The sequence below is a fragment of the Triturus cristatus genome, chromosome 3_1 (genome assembly GCF_964204655.1).
Source record: "Triturus cristatus chromosome 3_1, aTriCri1.1, whole genome shotgun sequence".
Classification (NCBI taxonomy): Eukaryota; Metazoa; Chordata; class Amphibia; order Caudata; family Salamandridae; genus Triturus; species Triturus cristatus.
The window spans coordinates 919280899-919300969 of NC_140583.1; the positions used below are offsets into that span (position 1 = coordinate 919280899).

General features: G+C 46.7%; 1 protein-coding gene across 2 annotated transcripts in view; it reads left to right on the plus strand.

Annotated features, from left to right (window-relative positions):
- WDSUB1 (WD repeat, sterile alpha motif and U-box domain containing 1) overlaps positions 1-20071 on the plus strand; it is a 445966-nt gene that overhangs the window by 406643 nt on the left and 19252 nt on the right. For both annotated transcript variants that reach the window (XM_085645497.1, XM_085645498.1), the window contains one exon: positions 6980-7123. In XM_085645497.1, coding sequence (XP_085501623.1) covers positions 6980-7123 — 144 coding nt within the window. The remainder of the gene's footprint in view (positions 1-6979; positions 7124-20071) is intronic.

Genomic DNA, 20071 nt, shown 5'->3' on the forward strand with positions numbered 1-20071 from the left:
CCATGGACCGCGTGACTACGCAAGTCCACCCTGGTAATCCCAGCATCTCGGTATGAGCTCGAAACTCGACATCTTTCCACTTGGTGTGCTCCAGGTCGTTCCCTAGCAAGCACCCCACAGGCAAGGCAGGGCTCACCGCAACTCTCAGTAGGCCTTTGACTCCTCCCCACTCAAATGGAACACGAGCCACTGGATAGTGACTCACACTGCCGTCAGCCAATACGGCCGGATGGAACTCCTCGGGGACTACTTGGTCTGGGGACAGCAGCCGCCTCACTACGGTGGTCATGCTGGCACCTGTGTCCCTCAGAGCCTCCACCTCCTCCCCGTTAACTCTCACCCTCTGCTGATATTTAGCAGTGTTCGGGGGCAGGGACACTACGGGGACCATCTCTCTATCCCCGAGTGAAACCAGGGTCAGGCCTGTCCACTCCCCTTCCCTATCTAAGGGCAGCTCCACCCCGAGCGCTACACTACTTACCCCGGGGCTCTTCCCGCCCGTTGGGGCTGGGGGTCTCTTGCGACACTTGGGATCTCCTTTGTAGTGTCCAATCTCCCCACATTCGTAGCACCTCACAATCCTTGGCTGCTGACACCTGTCAGGGTAAGTGGGCTTTGGGTGGGGCTCCTACTCCTTTCCCAAACTGCTTATTTTGGGTGCCTCTCGAGAACTCCACCTTTTTATCTCCCCCCTCTTTCCTCTGGGGGAAACCCTGTCCGCCTTTCGAGCCATCTCCCCCGGGGCCCTTGTGAGACACCCCGGTGCTCATCCAAATATCTGCCTCTTCCGCAAGCTCACGGGGATCCGTTAACTTGCGGTCCACCAGATGTTGGCGCAGCTCTGGAAAGCACTTATCCAAGAGGTGCTCCCTTAAAAAAAAGATTGTACAACCCTTGGTAGTCCTGCACCTCGCTGCCACGCACCCAACCATCTAGTGCCTTACGGGCATAGTCAAAAAAATCCACCCAATTCTGTGTGGACAGTTTATGGCTGCCACGGAACTTCTGCCTATACCTCTCGGGGTTGAGACCAAATTTCTTTAGTAAGGCCTCTTTCATGGGGGCATACCTGACCTGATCCGCCTTGGCTAAGTATAACAGGGTGTCCTTGACATTGGGAGGTATATAGCGGTACAGGCCACCTCCCCAGTTGCTCTCGGGTACCCCATGGGCTGTCAAGGCCACCTCGTATGCCTCCAACCACTTGGCAATATCATCCCCCACTGTGTAATTGGCAATGACTTCTTTGGGCAAATAAAATTGTGACTCTTGGGGATCTCTTGGTACGCTGCCACCATTGTCCTTATTGGACGCATTTAACTGGAGGGCGCGCAGCTCCAACTCCTTCAGCTGAAGCTCGTGCGCCAGCTTCTTTTCTTCCATTGCCCAGCTCTTGTTTTCTCTCTCTTGTTCCAATTTGGACAATTCCCTCTCTCTCTCTTGTTCCAACTTGGCCAGCTCCCACTTTAACTGCCTCTCCTCCCTCCTGTCCTCCTACTCCTCTGGAGACGCGCTCCTCCTAGACCCTGTCCTACTGCTGGCCCCAGAACGTCTCCCTGGGGGCACATTTTCAGACACATCTACATTTAGTATGTCTAGTACTTCCTGGGCGCTCTCCTCCTGAGATGCATCTGGCGCCTCCTGTCCCTCATTCTCTCTCCCCTCTGGGTGGGCCTCTACCCATGCCCTTAAGGCGGTACGGAGTTCCGGTCCTTTGGCCATCTGCACCCCAGGCACCCCCATCCCCTGCCCGAATTCTCTCAGCTGCCTTACAGTGTACCCCTCGGTCGGCTAACCGGAACTCCATCGTGACAGGTGGGGACCTAGATATCAAGGAAGAAAAATTCTAGGATACGGGTGACAGTTGCAAGCTAACCAGGATTTTACACCCTCCGTCCGGACAGTGGAATGCAATCAGTGCAGTAATAAACAGTTGCAAAGCTTCAATACAATAGGCGTCTAATTGTGGCGCCCTCCGCTTCACGGGAGGGTGCTGTATGGTCACAGGTCCTAATCCCACCGCTCGCCAACAATGTAAGACCTGGGGTCACCGGGCCCTAAGGGGGTAACGTGACTCGAGCGGGTTGGCACCCGAAGGCTTAAGTGTAAAGCGACCATATAACACACACATCCCCTGAAGCAGGAAACGCACACAATAATGGACACCACACAGTAGGTTAAATGAAAATCAGTCAGTTTATCTAACACTTTAGATGCAAACGCAGTTCATTAGGCTGCAATGGGCATTACTTGAATATATTAGAGTCAGACTCACCAGCATTTCATTAGGGTGCAATTGGCATTTACCTGAATACCTTAGCGTCAGATTCAAAAGCCATACGTTATGATTCAATGGGTAATACCTGAAGACATTAGCGTCCGATTCAAAAGCCATACATTATGGTTCACTTATTAATGCCTGAATACATTAGCGTCAGATTCAAAAGCACTTCGTCATGGGTCCCTTGGTAATACCTGGTGATTCTGGGGGAGCATTAAACACAGCGGTTAACCATAGCGCTGCGCACCTCCCACCACTAACGCTTTGCAATCTGACCTGGGCACCTAGCGCTGCATCTAGCACTCGATCAGCGCTGCAAGGTAGGACTTGAGAATAGAGCGCTACATGGGACAAACTCTTAGCGCTCCAGAACAAGACTTGAGAACATAGCGCTACATGGGACAAACTCTTAGCGCTTCAGAACAGGACTTGCCGCCACAGTACTTAAATGCAGGGTCCCCTTTCACGTGATGGGTGTCTTCCCAGGCGGTGAGGAGCGCTCGGCAGTCTACTTTAGGGTGAGGGGACGATCCCACGAAGGGAGGCCAGAGTCTTGGCGGGGCAACGGGAAGCGGTGCGGTGCCACTCCCGAGAGTCAGGGGGCGCACGGGTCCTCCACGAGCCTCCCGGGGGAAGGGGTGAGTCCCAGGCCTCAGCACGGCCACGCTACCACCCAACCCCGGGGGTTACCTTGATCTCGACGTCCTCGGCCTGCTCTCAACTCTCCTGGGCTTCCGGCCGCTTCAGGGGGCCCGCGCCCGCAGCCGCCAATGGCAGTGCGGCCTGCGGGGGTGCGGCGCTTCACTCGATCTCCTCAACGGCGGGGGCGGCGTCGCGCAGTCCGCCCCCGTCACGTGGGGGTGGAGCGCGGCTTCACGGCCTCCCCAGGCCTTGCACGATATCCTGCTCAGGCTGCGACGGCAGCGGTGGGGCCCCGGGCTTCTCCGCGTGCCCCGATTCGGTGGAGGCAGGCTTCTTGGCCCTGGGCCGCGGCGGTGAGTGCGCCTCCGGGCCCCGCGCCGGGGGGGGGGGGATACAAATTAAGGGGTGGACGATGGTGAGCTCATCAGTGGCTGGGCAAGATCAGTGGGCTAGTTGCAGGATCCCTCACTCACTTGAAAGGCAGCACCTAAGCCCTGTCACTTCCAGAGGCATAAGTCCCTGACTAGGCCCTACCGCCTAAAACTCCTGCGTGGGTCATCCAGGTCTGCTTTACCCCAACTGCCTACAAAATGTTCCCTCCCTCTGTTAAGTAGCCCTAGGTCAGGTGACCACTATCCAAGGCGGCAAAAGTAAAAACCCCACATCCCTTCTAGAAGGTTCCAGCACATTCCAGGAGCTTCCCCATTCTACCTATGGGACAAAAAAGGCGGGCTGGTGTCGCAACATTGTTGTGGAGTTCCAGCCAGCTCCTGGCAGCTAGGGTGCTACTAGAAAGACCACTCTGCAGTAGCAGGGGCCTGTGGCAGCCATCTTGGGAGAAGGGAGCACCGGCACCTTAACACTGATTGGCAATGAAAAGGCGCCCGGAGACCTAAGTCCAACATAAAAATGAGGGTGGAAAAAATGAGGCACGGTCAAAAATACAGGGGGAGACCACCCTAGGGCTGACAGGTCTAACAAAAAGGGGGAATAATCTTAGCCGGATGGTAGATGAAATTGTCATCCATCGGCGTCAGCTGCGACGCCAGATGGTGCCGCACTGGCGCCGGGCCCGGACCGGGGCTGAACCGGGGAACGGCGTTGTCCGGAGACGGCGCCGGGGGTGGAACCGGTGTCGGCGCCGGAGGAGGAGGCGTTGTGAGGTCGACCGGCACCGACTGAGACCCAGGCCTAGATCCCACGGGGATCTGCGGCGTCCGGACCGAAGTCGACGACGGTGCTGGGGCCGGAGCCGCCGGCTCGCTAGGTTGCCCAGTCGAGCCCGCGGGGCCCGAAGGCGCACCGGCAGGCATCGGCGGCAGGGCCAGGCCACTCATGGCCGAGAGGAAGGCACTGATCTCCGCCGGAGTCGCATCAGTCCCAGGGACCGGTGGGTATGGTGACGGACGCAGCTCCTGCGGCTCCGACGGAGCCGCTTGGGTGGTACCACCCGGATCCTCGACCGAGTCGCGCGACTGGCGAGGGGAGTCCGAAGAGCGATGTCGCCTCTTGGACTTCTTAGCATGCTTAGACTTACCCAAAGACTTCGACCCCGACGAGCGGTGGTGGTGGCTGCGGCTCCGCGACCGGTCCTTCAACCTCCTCCTGGACCGGGACCGTGAACGGCACGGAGCCGAGTGTCGGAGCTCGAGAAGCTTATGCGACCGCTCCCGCCTAGCCTTCGAGGTCAAGGCCTGGCAGTCGAGGCACGACTCCGCATCGTGGTCGGCCCCCAGGCAGTAAAGGCATCGGCGGTGGTGGTCCATCACCGACATCTGTCGATGACAGGAGTCACAGGCTTTAAACCCAGGCATCCTACCGGCACCAGTTCGTATCGAGTAGACAAAAGAGTCCAAAAAGTTTTAGTCAAAAAGTGACTAAAGGGGTAAGCTCTTCCCGGATCGGCGCTGTCTGGCGCGGAAACAAGAACTGACGTCAGCGCACGAGGGCGGCGTCTAAGTACTCCGACGTCATTGCGGCGCACGACGCCGAACGCAGAGCCGCAGACGACGCCTAGCGACGCGCAAGATGTATTGCTGACGAAAAATCTTTCCGGATCCATCCTGACGCCTGGGGATATTCTAAGGTGAGGAATCTAACAAACGTGTTTCTTTCAGATATACATCTTACAGCTTTATCTACATACCTTCAGAATAGAGAACAAACCTCTATATTCAGAATTCCTGTAAGTAAAGGTTTTTTACAGGGCCTTAAGTGTTATTCCACCTAGGGCTTCACCTACCCCAGTATGGAACCTTAATATTGTGCTAACAAGGTTAGTGGGTCTACCATTTGAACCACTGCACAAATGTCCTTTTCCAATTTTTTATCATGGAAACTTGCTTTTCTCATTTCAATCGTTTCACTCAGTGGAGTAGGAGAAATTCAAGCTCTAACTTTAGAGAAACCTTTTTTCCAAGTACATAAAGACAAAGTAGTTCTAAGCACTAATCCTAAATTTTTACTTTAGGTAGTATTACATTTTCACGAGTCAATCCATTGAATTGCCTGTACTTTTTCCTCAACCAGACTCAGTGGGAGAAAGAGATTTACACACATTAGATGTTAAAAGAGCACTAATGTACTATATTGAGAGAACACAATCATTTAGGAAAACTCAACAACTATTTGTGGTTTTCTCTAAAAGCAATTTCCAAATCGGGTATTGTACAATGGATAGTAAAATGTATCCTAACCTACTATGCTAAAGCCAAAAGCCCTCTTCCTGTCCCACCAAAAGCCAACTCTATACGTAAAAAGGGGCTTCTTTGGCATTTCTAGGGAATATTCCATTAGCTGACATATGTAAAGCAGCTACATGGACCACACCACATACATTTCCAAAACATTACTGTGTAGATGTTATGGCATGACTACAAGCCAATGTTGGTCAAGCAGTACTACGTACATTATTTAAAACAATACAAGAGGAACTGCTTTGTATTCTATGATAAGCATGTGTATCTACAGCCACACATGCCACCAAACGGTGAATGTTACTAATTCTGTAAGCATCTGTTTGTGGCATGTAGTGCTGTAGATTCTCATGGGCTCACCCTCCTCCTCAGTGACTTGTGTACATTATTTATCACATTATTACATGGTCATCTACGTGGGATACACTATCCTTTCACTCCATCCTCATCCACCACACGGAAAACAATCTAACAATGGATTCGATGACTATGCGCAGTGCAAGCAAGAGGAGGAGTCACTGTAACTTGTGACTGAAAAGACTTCTTAGAAGAAAAACAACTTGCACACTTCCCAGCCCAACACTAGATGGCGGACTTATGCTAAGTATGTGAATCTCAGCACTACCTGCCATAAACAGATGCTTACAGGGTAAGTAACCTTCACCTTTCTTTTGAGGACAGGATTTTATTTTATTTTGGCCGTTAGTTTATATCATGTAGTTAGCTAGTATGTACTGTTGTACACATTTGTGTTTTATTCTGTTTGTCAGCACCTGTCAGTTAGTTTGGTACCGGTATCTGTTGTTCCTTTTTAAAATAAAATACTGCTATCACAGTTCGTAATGTATCTGAGAAGAGTTGAATTTGCAATCTTTTTTGTTATAAAACGTGCTATTTTGATCAAAATTTACTAATCCTAATATTGCTTTATCCACTTGTAAAACGTATCCGGGCCTGTAATGAGTTTCAAAGTTGTCAGGGGTTTAAGCACTGATTTTATCCCGATGCTGAAAGAACAATGACATTAATAGTTAAAAATATTCAATCTAGTTGCCAGCTTAAGGTCTGTTGACTTCATATTCCGTGTTCATGTTGTAAGTTAAAGAAAGGGCAATGTGTTTCGTTCATGGGGCTTTGGTGGTGGGCCAGGGGTAACGAGTTTTCAGAGATATATGCAGAAGTCCTCTATTTGTTGATTTAACCAATCCTGGCAACCCAATTCTAGCATTTTTATTTCCATCGCAGAAAGAACACTCCTCTGTAAGCCAGACAACAGCTAAAAACGAGCACGCACATACAATAGAAGCATTATATCTACAACATTCCTTGCTAAAACACAACTCTTCAAATCTCCTTTCAGAGTCCCTGGGATTGCGCAGTAAAGTCTTGAGGGAAATTGAGAAACTCCGGGGTCTCAAGTTGCAGGCGGCTTCTGCGGCCATTCCAGATGAATTCCTGTGCCCAATCACGCGCGAGCTCATGAAAGATCCTGTCATGGCGTCAGGTACAGCTCATCTCTGCATTAATCTTCTATTTAGCAACGTAAATTCATATTTTCTGGTGTGAACATTGATGCTGGGAACCTCCCGTGGCTCCCTGCTGCGTCCAGCTGTTGCAGTCGCTGATTTGCCAGCGGGACCTCACTGTATGGGAAAACTCCAGGAGGCTGGCAGGGTTTGCAAGCGCGAGTGGGAGCTGAGGTTTGCAAGTTTTAGGCCGCTGCTGTAATTACACTGCAATTGTTAAGATTCAGGTCTTAAACATGTGTGTTTGCTATTGGATGACCTCTATTTTGCAAAATTAAACATTTTTTTAAAAAAAGAAAAAAATGTTTTAGGCTGCAGGAGGGAGAGTTACCAGGTAAGGTTACTTTACACAGCCTGGCCTTTGTTTGTATCTTACGACTGTTTAAAAAGTGGACCCAAACGGGCAGTTAGGCATGAACATGACAATAACTCAGTTTTATAGAATTGTAAACCGCATTACCTCAGTTATTAAGGCTGGGGTCCATGAGTCCAAACAGCACTTAAAGTCCTATCTCTGTGGAAGCAGGAGGTAGTGCAGGGATCCGAATCCAAATCTGGTGACGGGGAAGCGAAGGCCAGAAAACACGGGGAACACTAGTGTAATTCAGTGCTTCAGATACCGACCTACATGTTATGCCTCATTTCAAAGTTTAAAAAAATGGTATAGGGGTATTTACTGCAACAGGGAATACCTTATCTCGGGGTAATGGTGTTTGTCATGTTCCAAATACCCCGTGTCTCCATCCTGCCCACTTGTAATCAGGGATCTAGGTATCTGCTACCGTACTGTTTTATTTATGCTTGTCCAGGTATGATTGTACCTGGGTCCTTGTCACAGGGTGCAGCACTCCGAGTCGTAACGAGACAGATCAAACTTAAGTGTGTGCGTGGAACAAGTGCCTTTGAATAATGACGGGTAACCAAGGTGCAGGTTTATACAAATACCGTTTAAACTGAATGGGAAGAGAAAAGGACTGGCTTTTGGCTGTTTATACCCCAGTAATGAGTGGCCTGGTTTTTCACAATGCCGACACTAACTCCTGTTTGTGGAATGATTACATTTACAAGTAGTGAGAAGCTTATTTCATCTGGTAATTAGAGTATTCAATAAATTCCACCCCAGGGGATTTATTTCAGCAGGTGACATGTGCCGGAATTTACATGGAAAACCTAGACCTAGTAGGTAACGGGATGTACGGATTTTGGTGCAGTAACCACCAAAATGTGCATGTTATGCTGTCTGCACCTGGGAGTATGTAGGACACTGATTCACATGTAAGTCATATAACAAAAGAGGGGGAGTTCTCAGGGCTTAACAGGTCCAACGTACGTGCCCCAGAAAGTCTGTAACAAAGAAGGTACGTTGTTCCTAAACTGGGTCATAGAACAGAAGGGGAATAAAGTGCTATGTACAAGAGCCACTACGAATGCAGGTAATCCCGCTGATGTCATACTGCAGGAAAATTGTTTCTTTTGGAACTAGGGTCCTCACACACCCAGCCAGCAGGTGTCATGCTTCATCATTGGGCCTGCTCCTCGTCGGGTCGGCGCTGCAATACCCAACGGGCACCCAATGAGGGGCTCTTTGGCGGAGATCTTTTGTTCCATGCCGTATGGTGTCGTGGGGGTGAGGGACATATAGAGTGTAGATGTAATGTGCTAGTGAGTGCAGAGGTTAAAACAGGTCAGGAAGTCCAGTGCGAAACGCTTTTCCGTGTTGGGCTCCCTACCTGATTAAAAAATAGAGAGTATATGGCAGCTATATGACCATAGTGGATCAAAAATTGTTAGCGCCCTACTCTTGCTATCGAGGTCAACATGTTTCATGCCTAATTGTCAGGGGGATCAGTGGCAATTCTTCAGGACCATGGTGAAAACTATCTACACGCTGTGATAAGGTGGAAACACCTACCTATCACATGAAGAGACTGTGGGGAAACATTTACCCACAGGTATAGAGTACAATCTGGAAAGAGAAAAAAGACAATTTTATACTCAAACCCAAATGGGTTAGTACCGTATAAACATAATGGCAGTACACAGCTCTCTCAACACCATGAACTGTAAAACTATAACCCATAAAGTGCACGGTGTGCATAATAACATCATTCAACTGTAATAATGTCATCAACACAAAACTATAATAAGGGCTTAAGTGGAAAGGTTCAAATGAGCACATAGTCAATTATTATAAAAACGGGACTAACAGAAAAATACACAATGGCAAAGGGGAAGGCAAAAGGACTCACCAAGTCTTATAAAGGGTTATACCTCAGCAGTTGCCGGCTGATCGAGGACACACATGATGGAGTGTCCTAGAGAACAGAATAATGGCCGGAGCATCAGATAATTGAATGTATCAAAGGGAGACTACACCACCCTATTGCTCAGGACATACCAGTGGTAGGTAACAGGGAAGATAGTTGTCTAATCTGGCACTTATCCACACACGTAGAATTCAACGAGGAATGATTTAAATGAGCACAGAAACACTGGAAGACATGTCTCTCCCCCATGGATCTGCCAAGGAGAACCCAAAAATTAATGAGTGGACCTAGCGGCCGGGGGAGGAGCGTGTCCCCGTGTCCATAAACAGCTCAACATGTAGCTGACTCCGTGGGGTATAACGTGCCAATCAGTACTAGATCAACCATCTCGTAGCCCATCCTATTTCCTCCGGTGTCACTGACAGTACGGGTTAAAACCGCTCGTTCTTTTCTAAGCCTCACCTCGTTTGCAGTGGTTTCCGTACTGTGGACCTACCCTCACATCGCCGGAACCGGTCGGTGGTGTCCAACTACGTAGGGACGTATAAACTATCCCCCTATCACATGTAAGTCATCCATGGAGAACTGAGATACTGGATGGATGGATGGATGGACAGACAGATGGACAACGTGACTCACAATAATGAAGTTCTGGGAGTTTTTGGAGTGCCTTTGTGGGACATCCCCATGGCCAAATAAGCATGCTCTGGGGATGCGTCGCCTGCAGGTTTTATTTACCTTTCAGATTACATTTTAGTTCTTAGGGGTGAAATGATGGAAGAGTAAACGCTGTGCACCCAAATCAAGATGCATAGCTGGACTAAGGGTGGTCTTCACTTATGTAGTGGCAGGCACCAAAAAGCGACTAGCAGTGGCAGCATTGAGCAGTACCATAGATTTTCCATGATGGAAACACCCTCTGACCCTCGGAGCCAAAGCATTTCTGTTACAAGGTTAAGCGTTCTCACCAAGCAGAGTCTGAAAAGCATGGTTGATAGAACTCAAAGCACGGCTCAAGAAAAAACAGATGGATAACCTGACAGAATTGAGAGCAGATAACGCCAAGTAAATAGTGGACTTACAGACAGATATGCAGGGTAATTACACTAAGTAGAGATTCACAAACCAGATCTCTCATTGACAAATGTGAGGAGAAAATAGATATTTGTGTAAACAATCTGAAAGAAAATGCTTTCAATGTTTTAAAGTTTTGCTGTCAAAATAGGGAATGAGCCAGATTACCATATCAGAACTCAAGAGCTGACTTGGTGGGTGAACACATCATTGGGGACAATCATGGACCTCAAGATGTCCTTGCCAAATTGTCTTTCTACTGCCTCAGTGAACAGATCATGCAACAGGCTAAGTCCAGGTGCAATTTCAGGACCTGTCAGTGGTTTCCTTGCAGAAATGGGGAGAGTTTCATCCAAAGGCACAGGAGCTTAATAAGAGGTCCATTAGATATCAGTGGTTGTTCTCAGGAGCCATACATGGAAAGCTGACAGCCACTCTGGACAATGCCAATCCACTGCCAGGACTTGCTGATGTAGTTACCATTGGTGGAATGCAAGATCATAGAAAAGACACCTCCACCTGCTGTGGAGTGGAGGGAGGCACAAAGCCGATATGGCCACCAACAGATAGTTCAGTACAAAACAAAAAGAGGGGAGAACAAGAGGAGAAGTAGGAGGGTGCTGAACTAAATGGAGGACTGGTATTGTCTAATAAATATGAGGCTCATATTATGTCTTGGACATTCTTTTTTATTTTTAATTCTTTTTATTGAACAATCAAGGAAAAGGTCATTATATACAAGAGGTCATTACTAAAATCTATGTTACATTGTCGTCATCAGGCAGCAGTGTCATGCATTATAATAGTGTACAATACTAAGATGTTCACATTCTATTGATGTTATGTTAATAAGATTTGTAGAGCGCAACGGATACTCAAGGGTGTCCTGGTACTATGAATTGCCTAGCCGTAAGAAGGAGGAAATCATTGGGTGAAGAGCCAAGTCTTCAAACCCTTCCTAAAAAAGAGAAGACTGGAGGCATTCCTCAAATAGAAAGGCAGTTCATTCCAGGCCAAGAATACACGTGCCGTAAAGCTCCTGCCACCGCAGCTGGCCTTTTTAACAAAGGGCGTCGGGACCTTTTTCGCTCCAGAGGACCGAAGGGTCCTACTGGGAACGTACCATCTGAGTTTGTCCTGCAGGTATTGTGGACCTATCCCATTGAGGGCCTTGAAGCCTGTACAAAGGGCCTTGAAGCATACCCTATGCTTCACAGGAAGCCAGTGTAACCTGGAAATCAGGACGTTAATGGTTCGTCAAGGGAGGGGACACATGGGGTCTCACACACATTTCCACGATACACATTCCATTTAGTCCAGAGCGCTATCCATTTTCGGGGACAGCCAAGGGATACATACACTTTTCTCCCGTGCCCTCTTGGGCATTTTATTACTCTGCTGAACTGCAAGCATTGTGTGATGGTTGAATGGTGTAGGGGAGTAGGTGCCCAGAGGGCTGTATTAACCATTAATCAAAATAAGCACGTGTTTGGGGACCACAGACATTTTCCATTGCCGGATTTACCATGGACCATATGGTGTAAAACTGCAAATGGTGCGGCTGAACCTATAAATAAAGTGTAAGTTTACAAAAATAAACATATGTTTTGTTTCATTTCAAAAAATACAATTTTATTTTACAGTTTATTATTGTTTATCTTTTGAATTAGATATACATGGGGCAACAACATCTTTTAAGTGCTTAGGGACTCTAAATGTCTTAATCTGTCTCTGGGTGCCCATGCGCATTGTCGGGGGTCACAGTCGACCTCGTGAATCCAAAGCCTTTCTTCAAAGAAAAACAACCTGCAAACATCAGCCCAACAATAGCAGGATAATGAAGAGCATGTGTATCTACAGTAACCTATGGTAAAACACGTTTCATAATGCATTTTAAAAATGTCTCACGACAGGACCAATACATTAAATACTTTAGATCCACAGGGAGTGCAGTTCCGAGGAGGTACTAAGATTATGCTTTTGAAGTTAATATTTTTTCCATTGCATAATTGTAAATCTCACAACAAGCTTTAGCTTAAACTTAATGTCCTACTTAATTTCCATCAACGCCCATTTGTTTTTGTAACATGTCCCATGCACACGCATATGAGTAGGAAAACAGTAGAACACAGTTGCTGTTGTTCACGAATGAAGACTATGTTCTTAATTTTGAAATGTTTTGCTTTAATGTTGTATTTTCAAACAGGCCAACCAACACGTGTTTCGTCAGTGGGTTATTAGACCCTAGACTTCTTCAGTGCTGGAAACAACATGGAGAATGGCTATTGTCATATATATGTTTATCTAACAAAGAATCTATTGAATGAAGCAACACACACCTCTATAAGTGGTTACAATACAAGGTGTGCTAGAGGTGTCATTGGCCATGGCGAAAAGCACCCAAAATCATTGTGAAATTTTATAAAAGAGTGTTAACAAAGAATTTCGAATTGTAAGATTCTCTGAACAGAGGGGGCCGAATGTGAGTTTTAAATACTACGGTGATCGTAACGTGAGGATGTCCTAGTGGTGCAAGTGAATAACGGAAAGCCTAGTGAATAATACATGATGTGTTATTCAACAGTGAATGTAGTTTGGATTCAAAATATTTTTTAAAGGTTCAAAGTGAAGCAAACTCGAATGCAGTGCACTTGTGCCCATGAATGACTCAAGCTTCATTGAGCATACGTGCAACATCCTACCTGTTGTAACACAAGTAGATCTTAGACCTAAGATAAATGAGAGGACAAACCATAGTCCAAAATAAGTAAACAACGAGTAAAGAATTGGAGATTTCCAGTCACAAGATCCAAATACAAGAGAGGTAATGCTATTCCAGCTCACCTTTGAACCAGTGATAATTCCAACCCTGTAGGACATAATAAATCTGTTGAGCCGGTAAGATGGTGATCCTTTATCACTCCTGTGCTGTTTGTCTGTGAAAGAACAGCTCATATCAATGATCCATGTTATGACATGTCCTGCACTAGTATTCAAAAAGAGGGGGGGAGGGGGGCACACTGTCTATATCCCAAAATTCTAGGTAAGCTTATTACTGTTCTCAGTATTTAGACTAATCCTGCACTAGTTTTAGAGAGAAAACACAAAACACCGTCTATGTCTCAAAATGATCTAGGTAATATCATGTATACTCTCAAGACTGACAATATCCCTTCACTCGCAAGTATTTCCTTACTGCCGATCCAGAACATGTGGTTGATCTGAGCCAAAACACCGTAAAATCTGCGTTCGGCACCTCAATTGGATTTAGCCGAATTTCTGTCTAAACGGAAGCAAAGAGAAAAAGAAACCATGGCTTGTTATGCTAGCAAAGATACAACCATGTATACGGGGATGATCACTTCACCAACCTTACCGGCGGCGAGTACGCCAGACACTTCTCGTGCTCCCGGGATCCCGTTTCAACCGGATATGGGAGAAACGTGACCCGGAAGTGCTTTTATACTGACGCTGCGAGTGAAGACTAGACCGTGCACCTGTACTTGCCGTATAGAGTAACCCGATACATTGGGCGTGGAATTAAAACGTGATTGTTAATTCAGTGTGCTTGTGATCACGGCCTGGAAAATGGTGCCAAGTGTGTCCAAAGAATAGATGTGACGACAAAGGATTTAAAGTAGATATGGGAAAGGACGGTTTTGTGTATTTGTTACAATTAAAGATACAAGAGCCAACTCTTATAAAATTACCAAACATTCTAATACAATGCTTCAAAATTAAATCTGCCAAAATAATACAAACATTGGCATTCGTTATATTTGGAATATAGAGTAGTATGAATAAGATTATATGAGTGATGTGGGAGCATTTCTGCCTCAATGTATACTTATAATTACAAATAAAATACGGACAATTCAATGAATACGTATAATTGCAAATTAAATCTGCCAAAATAATACAAACATTGGCATGCGGTATATTGGGAACGTAGAGTAGTATGCATAAGATTATATGAGTAATGTGGGAGCATTTTTCGCGTCAATATGTACGTATAATTTCAAATAAAATATGGACACGTCAATAAATACGTATGATTACAAATACAATGCGGACACAAGCGAGTAAATGTAAGACACTACAAATTAGTGAAATGTAAGTAAAGCAAAAGTTGTAAAATGAATGAAACATGTTTGATTATTTTGTTGTAAGAATATTCGCAAGTTACATATTCAAATATCCTCAAGGGACGTGGATAATCAAAGGTAGCGCGCTAATGAAACACATTTTGTTAAGAAATCGACAGGACCAAAAAAAGGAAAACAGCATAACTTTAAAAGAGTGTGCTGCTGATCAACACGAAATAGTTGTTATATGTAAATGGGTGGCTGTACATACATCTTGTGTAATACTCTATAGAAGGGTTAGCTAATGGTTTAATGACATTTTGGAGAAAATGGACACATGGGATGGCACTCAAACGGTTTTTTAATTGCCCAGGAAATAATGCATCTCCAGATCACTGTTAAGACCAAGTTCAAATGTCTTAAAACGCATTATCCAAATTGCCTCGCAACGTCTGATTTTTAATTCCAGATTCCCACCTCTAGGGCTGGGCTCGGTCATGTCAATTCCATAGAATACAAACTGTTTGTGTGTACTTTGGTAAGGGCATTCCCACACATGTAATGCCATTGGGTATCTGGGGTACTGTTGTTTTACAGCCCGAGTGTGTTCTCTGATTCTTTCTTTCAGGGGCCTAATGGTGCTGCCCACGTATTTGCGTCCGCAAATACATTCCAGAACTTACACTACAAACTTTGTATTGCAGTTTGTTACATCTAATATCATATGTTTTGTTCGGACCAGAGAATTGTTTCATGTGGCTAGAAGCCCATCTGCAAACACCACATGAACCACATTTATGGAAGCCCAAGGTGCGTGGTGTTAGCCAAGTGCCAATGGCCTGGCATTTGGGATAGCTAGGACTGAGCCTGGTCCTAAGTGTTCTGCCCCTCCTGTATGTGATTTGTGGCTGTGTGTTAATATGCTTTGCTAAGGCGGTATCGCTTGTAAGTAGATTCCAATGTCTGTTGAGACTTCTGGCTAAAGTATTGCTATAGTCATTAAAGTCTGTGATCAGTCTCACCGTATTGGCGTGCTCTATGTTGGGCACCCTCTCGCGGAGAGTTTCCTCGCGCCGTGTATTTCTAATTCTCCTCTCTGCTTTGGCAAGGTTTGTGTGTACGTAACCTCTGTTTAAACCTAGATTTCATAGATGCCAGACACTTTTCAAATTCTATTTAGTTACTGCAGTTCCTCTTGGCTCTGGTGAATTCACCAAAGGGGATGGCACGAATCTGATGGGAGGGTTGGGCGCTGTTAGCATGCAGAATTGCATTGCAGGCGGTGTCTTTCCGAAAGAGACGTGTGTTTAAGGTTTTGCTGTCGATGTAAATTTCAATGTCTAAAAAGGTGATTCTGGACTCACTAAACTAGTGTGTAAATTTTATGTCTTAAGTGTTGGTGTTCAGATAAGTACAACATTGTTCCAGTTTCTCATGTGTGCCTGACCAAATAGAAGGCAGTCGACAATATAGCGACCCCAGAAGATGATTGAGTTGAATCGGCTGCCTTCAAGGCCCCAGATCCATTCCTCCTCCAAGTGTCCCACGAAAAGATTGGCAAAGCTGTGTGAAAATTTGGAACCCGTGGCGACACCCTTTTTTTGTCGATACCATTGCTTCTCACTCAAAAATACATTGTTCTCAAGAATCATAGTCATCATGGCCAGTAACATGTTAGTGTGCTGCCATTGTGTTGCCGATCTCCTGTGTAAAAGGTGCTGGACCGCCCTCAGACCCAAATCTGATTTTATGCTCATGTAGAGAGACACATCTAAAGTGACTAGAGTCATGCCTTGTTCCCATGTGAAGTCGGCCAGGATGCTAAGAATATGCTTCGTATCCCTGATATATGAAGGGAGATTCTGGACCAAAGGACCAAGAAAGAGATCAACATATTCAGCTAACCGTTCCGTTGGTCCCCCTATTCCAGAGACAATAGGTCTTCCTGGAGGGAAAGGCAAATCTTTATGTACTTTAGGTAACATGTAAAGACACGGATATTGAGGTCTAAACACTTTCATGTACATGTGTTCATCGTCACTGATGAAACCTGCAGTGTGCCACTCAGTCAGACTTTTGTTGATTTTGATTGTAAGTGGTCTTATGGGATTTGTTGTAAGACATTCATAGCAAGTCACATCACAAAGTTTTGTTTGGATCTCATGGTTGTAGTCCTTTCTGTCCATCACTACAATGTTGACTCCTTTGTCTGCCTCCCTGATGATTAAGTCTCTGTCGGTAGTCAGTGTCTTAAGGGCTATGTGTTCTCCTGGTAGGAGATTGTCAATGTGTCTCGTCCTTTTCTTAATCCTCTTTTCATTGAACCTGTCCAAGTCCTCCATGACTAGTCTGTGAAACATATCAATTGAATTGCCACCCGGTAGAGTGGGTGTCCTTTTTAATTTTGCTCTTAAACCACTATTTATACTGTAGTCGGTATCCACATTGAGTTCCTCCAAGAGTGTGGTCATGTGGTGTGTCTTCTGAGTCCGTCAGAGACGAGTGTGTGTGTGTGTCATGTACATCTTGAATTGTAAGAACATCCAAAAGCGAGCCAGTTGGAATGTTAATATTTCTTTTATTGGGTGCTGGATTAGAGTAAAAAAACTTCTTGAGCTTTACACTTCTCACAAACTTGAAAAGATACATTTTTGTATTTCATACATCACCCTTATCTTTTGGATTGAAACTCAAACCTTTTTCTAGAAGGGAGATCATATCATCACTCAGTATTTTGGAAGAGAGTTTAATGACCTCGACCCTTAGTCAACCTTGTTTATTTGTTCTTGTGGTCCCCAGATCTTAGTTTCTTTTTGTAATCTACATTTTCCTGATCTATTCCCTCTGCGGGTCTTGTGTCCTGGTTTGCCCTTCTGGGTTGATCCCTGTTGCCATTCCGAATTCTCTGGACCTCGCGAAAAAAAATGAAGAGTTTCCTTGTCTGTTAACAGAAGAGGTGCCTGCGTTGTCAGCCTCACTATCACTGGTGAGGGGAGCACTGAGCGCGATGGAGCTAGAGGATACTGGAATTACATCCTGCTTATTGGTCCTCTAATTTCTTTCTTGTCCTGTCTGAAACCACTGGTCATACTTTTTCGCAAAAGTAAAAATCCTGCCTTCTTTGTAATCATATTCGTCCCGTCTAAGTTTCCTGGCCTTCCTTTCTTTGATGTCGGTTTGGTGTTTAGCTAGAATTTCATTTAAAATAACATAATTTTTTTCTGTTCCATCTTTTAAGTCAAGATCTCTGATTTCTTTTTCTAATGTGGTGATCTCCACTTGTAATTTGGAGACCTTTCTTTCGGCATTTTCGATTAAAATACCCATCAATGCTTTGGAGTTATGAGTTACTGCGTCTTCCCATTGTTTGAGGAGGTCCTCCTCTAGATCATCGTAAGTGGAGAATATCTGTGATCTCAAGCCCCTGGGTACCCTATTCAAACGTAAATACTGTTTGTGTGGCCCCATCCCACCACTTAGAGTTTTCACTTTTCTTAAGTCTCTCAAGCTTCACAAATTTCTCCCTAAAACCTTCTCTACGCTAGGGGTTCTCACTTCCCACACTTTTGCTGATGGTGCTTCCCTTTGCTAGATTGTCAAAAAGCTCCTCGGCTATTCTATCTCTGTCCATGTTAGTGATGTGTCTCACATGGTAGCTGCCCAACCTGACTCAAATGAAAGCAGACACAAGAAGGGGTGGTGTTAATTCTCACAGGATCCCAGACGGCACTTACCAATAACGTGAAAGTGGTTACGTAAGACAAAATGTTGCTGCGGTGCCACAGGTGGGGGGGGGGGGGTGTCCCATGCACACGCATATGAGTAGGAAAACAGTAGAACACAATTGCTGTTGTTCACGAATGAAGACGATGTTCTTAATATTGAAATGTTTTGCTTTAATGTTAAATTTTCAAACAGGCCAGCCAACACGTGTTTCGTCAGTGGGTTGTTAGACCCTAGACTTCTTCAGGGCTGGAAACAACATGGAGAATGGCTATTGTCCTACATATGTTTATCTAACAAAGAAGTTAATGAAACAACACACACCGTTACAATACAAAGTGAGCTAGAGGTGTCATTGGCCATGAGCACCCAAAATCATTGTGAAATTTTATAAAGAGTTTTAACAAAGAATTTCTTTAGAGTTGTAAGATTCTCTGAACAGAGGGGACCGAATGTGAGTTTAAAATACTGCGGTGATCATAACGTTAGGATGTCCTAGTGGTGCAAGTGAATTACGGAAAGCCTAGTGAATAATACGTGATGTGTTATTCAACAGTGCCGGGTAGTGAGTGTAGTTTGGATTCGAAATATATATCTGATAGAGACATCTAGCCGCAGATTCCTTAACTTAGAATATCCGCTGGTGTCAGACTGGATCCGGAAAATTCTTTGCAGCAGTACCTCTGTGCGCCGGGGGACGGCGCCACACGACATCACCCTGACGTCGTCCACGTACGTGACGTCAGCGAGGTCATATAAGCCCCTCCCGGCACGCTGACGTCAGTTTCCTTCTTTTCCGCATGCAACGCTGATCCGGAGTAAGTGGTTCCTCTGGCCTGTTTTTAGGCCTCTTTTGACACTTTGCGATGCCTTCGGGCTTTAAAACCTGTACCGCCTGTTTGCAGCAAATGTCCGCGACAGACTCCCATCTTATCTGTATGTGGTGTTTGGGCGAACACCATGACTCAACAGATTGCGACGCCTGCCAACGCCTCAAGCTCAAGTCCCGGCGGGAGCGCCGGATGAAGCTCCTTTCGACTCAACTGTCCCGGTCGGAGTCGTCTCGTCATCCGGCCTCCTCGTCGCCGGCAGGCCCCTCTGATTTACAGTTGCGGCGTCACTCGCCCTCTGGGGCCCGGAGGCGTTGTTCACCCCTTCTGGGTAAGTCGCGGCGCATGTCGCCGAGTTCCACGACCTCACTTCCACCTGTTGGGGGCACTAGTTCCTGGAGCCCTCCGGACGTGTGCCCCCGGGAGTCGCCCATCCCCTATCCGGGGACGGGGGCGACTCGGACCCAAATGTAGGCCTATGCCGCGGCTCTGCAGACCTCCCTTGGGTCCGCTCCTGTCCCTGGGGCGTCCTCGGGGCCTCCGCTACTTGCAAGGTCCCCGACCGACTCGCCGGTGGGTTCGCCCCTGGCGCCAATTAAGCCCTTGCCCCCCCAGGGACGAAGGAGATATGGTGTCATCAGGGTGCGGCCCGGCTGGGTCCCCCTCTACGACCCATAGCACCCCTGCCGCGCCACATAGTCCCGTGGGGCTCCCTGTGGCGTTGCAGGTGGTTGCTGGTGCTCAAAGCCTTGCTTTGGGCACACCTCGGCCCTCCGGACCGGCGGTCTCCTGCCCGGAGCCGAGGTCGGCGCCGGAACGCTTGTGTCGTCCGGGTGCGGCCCGGCGGGTTCCCCTTCTACGACCCATAGCACCCCTGCCATGCCGCATAGTCCAGTGGGGCTCCCTGTGGCGTCACAGGTGGATGCTGGCGCTCAAAGCATTGCTTC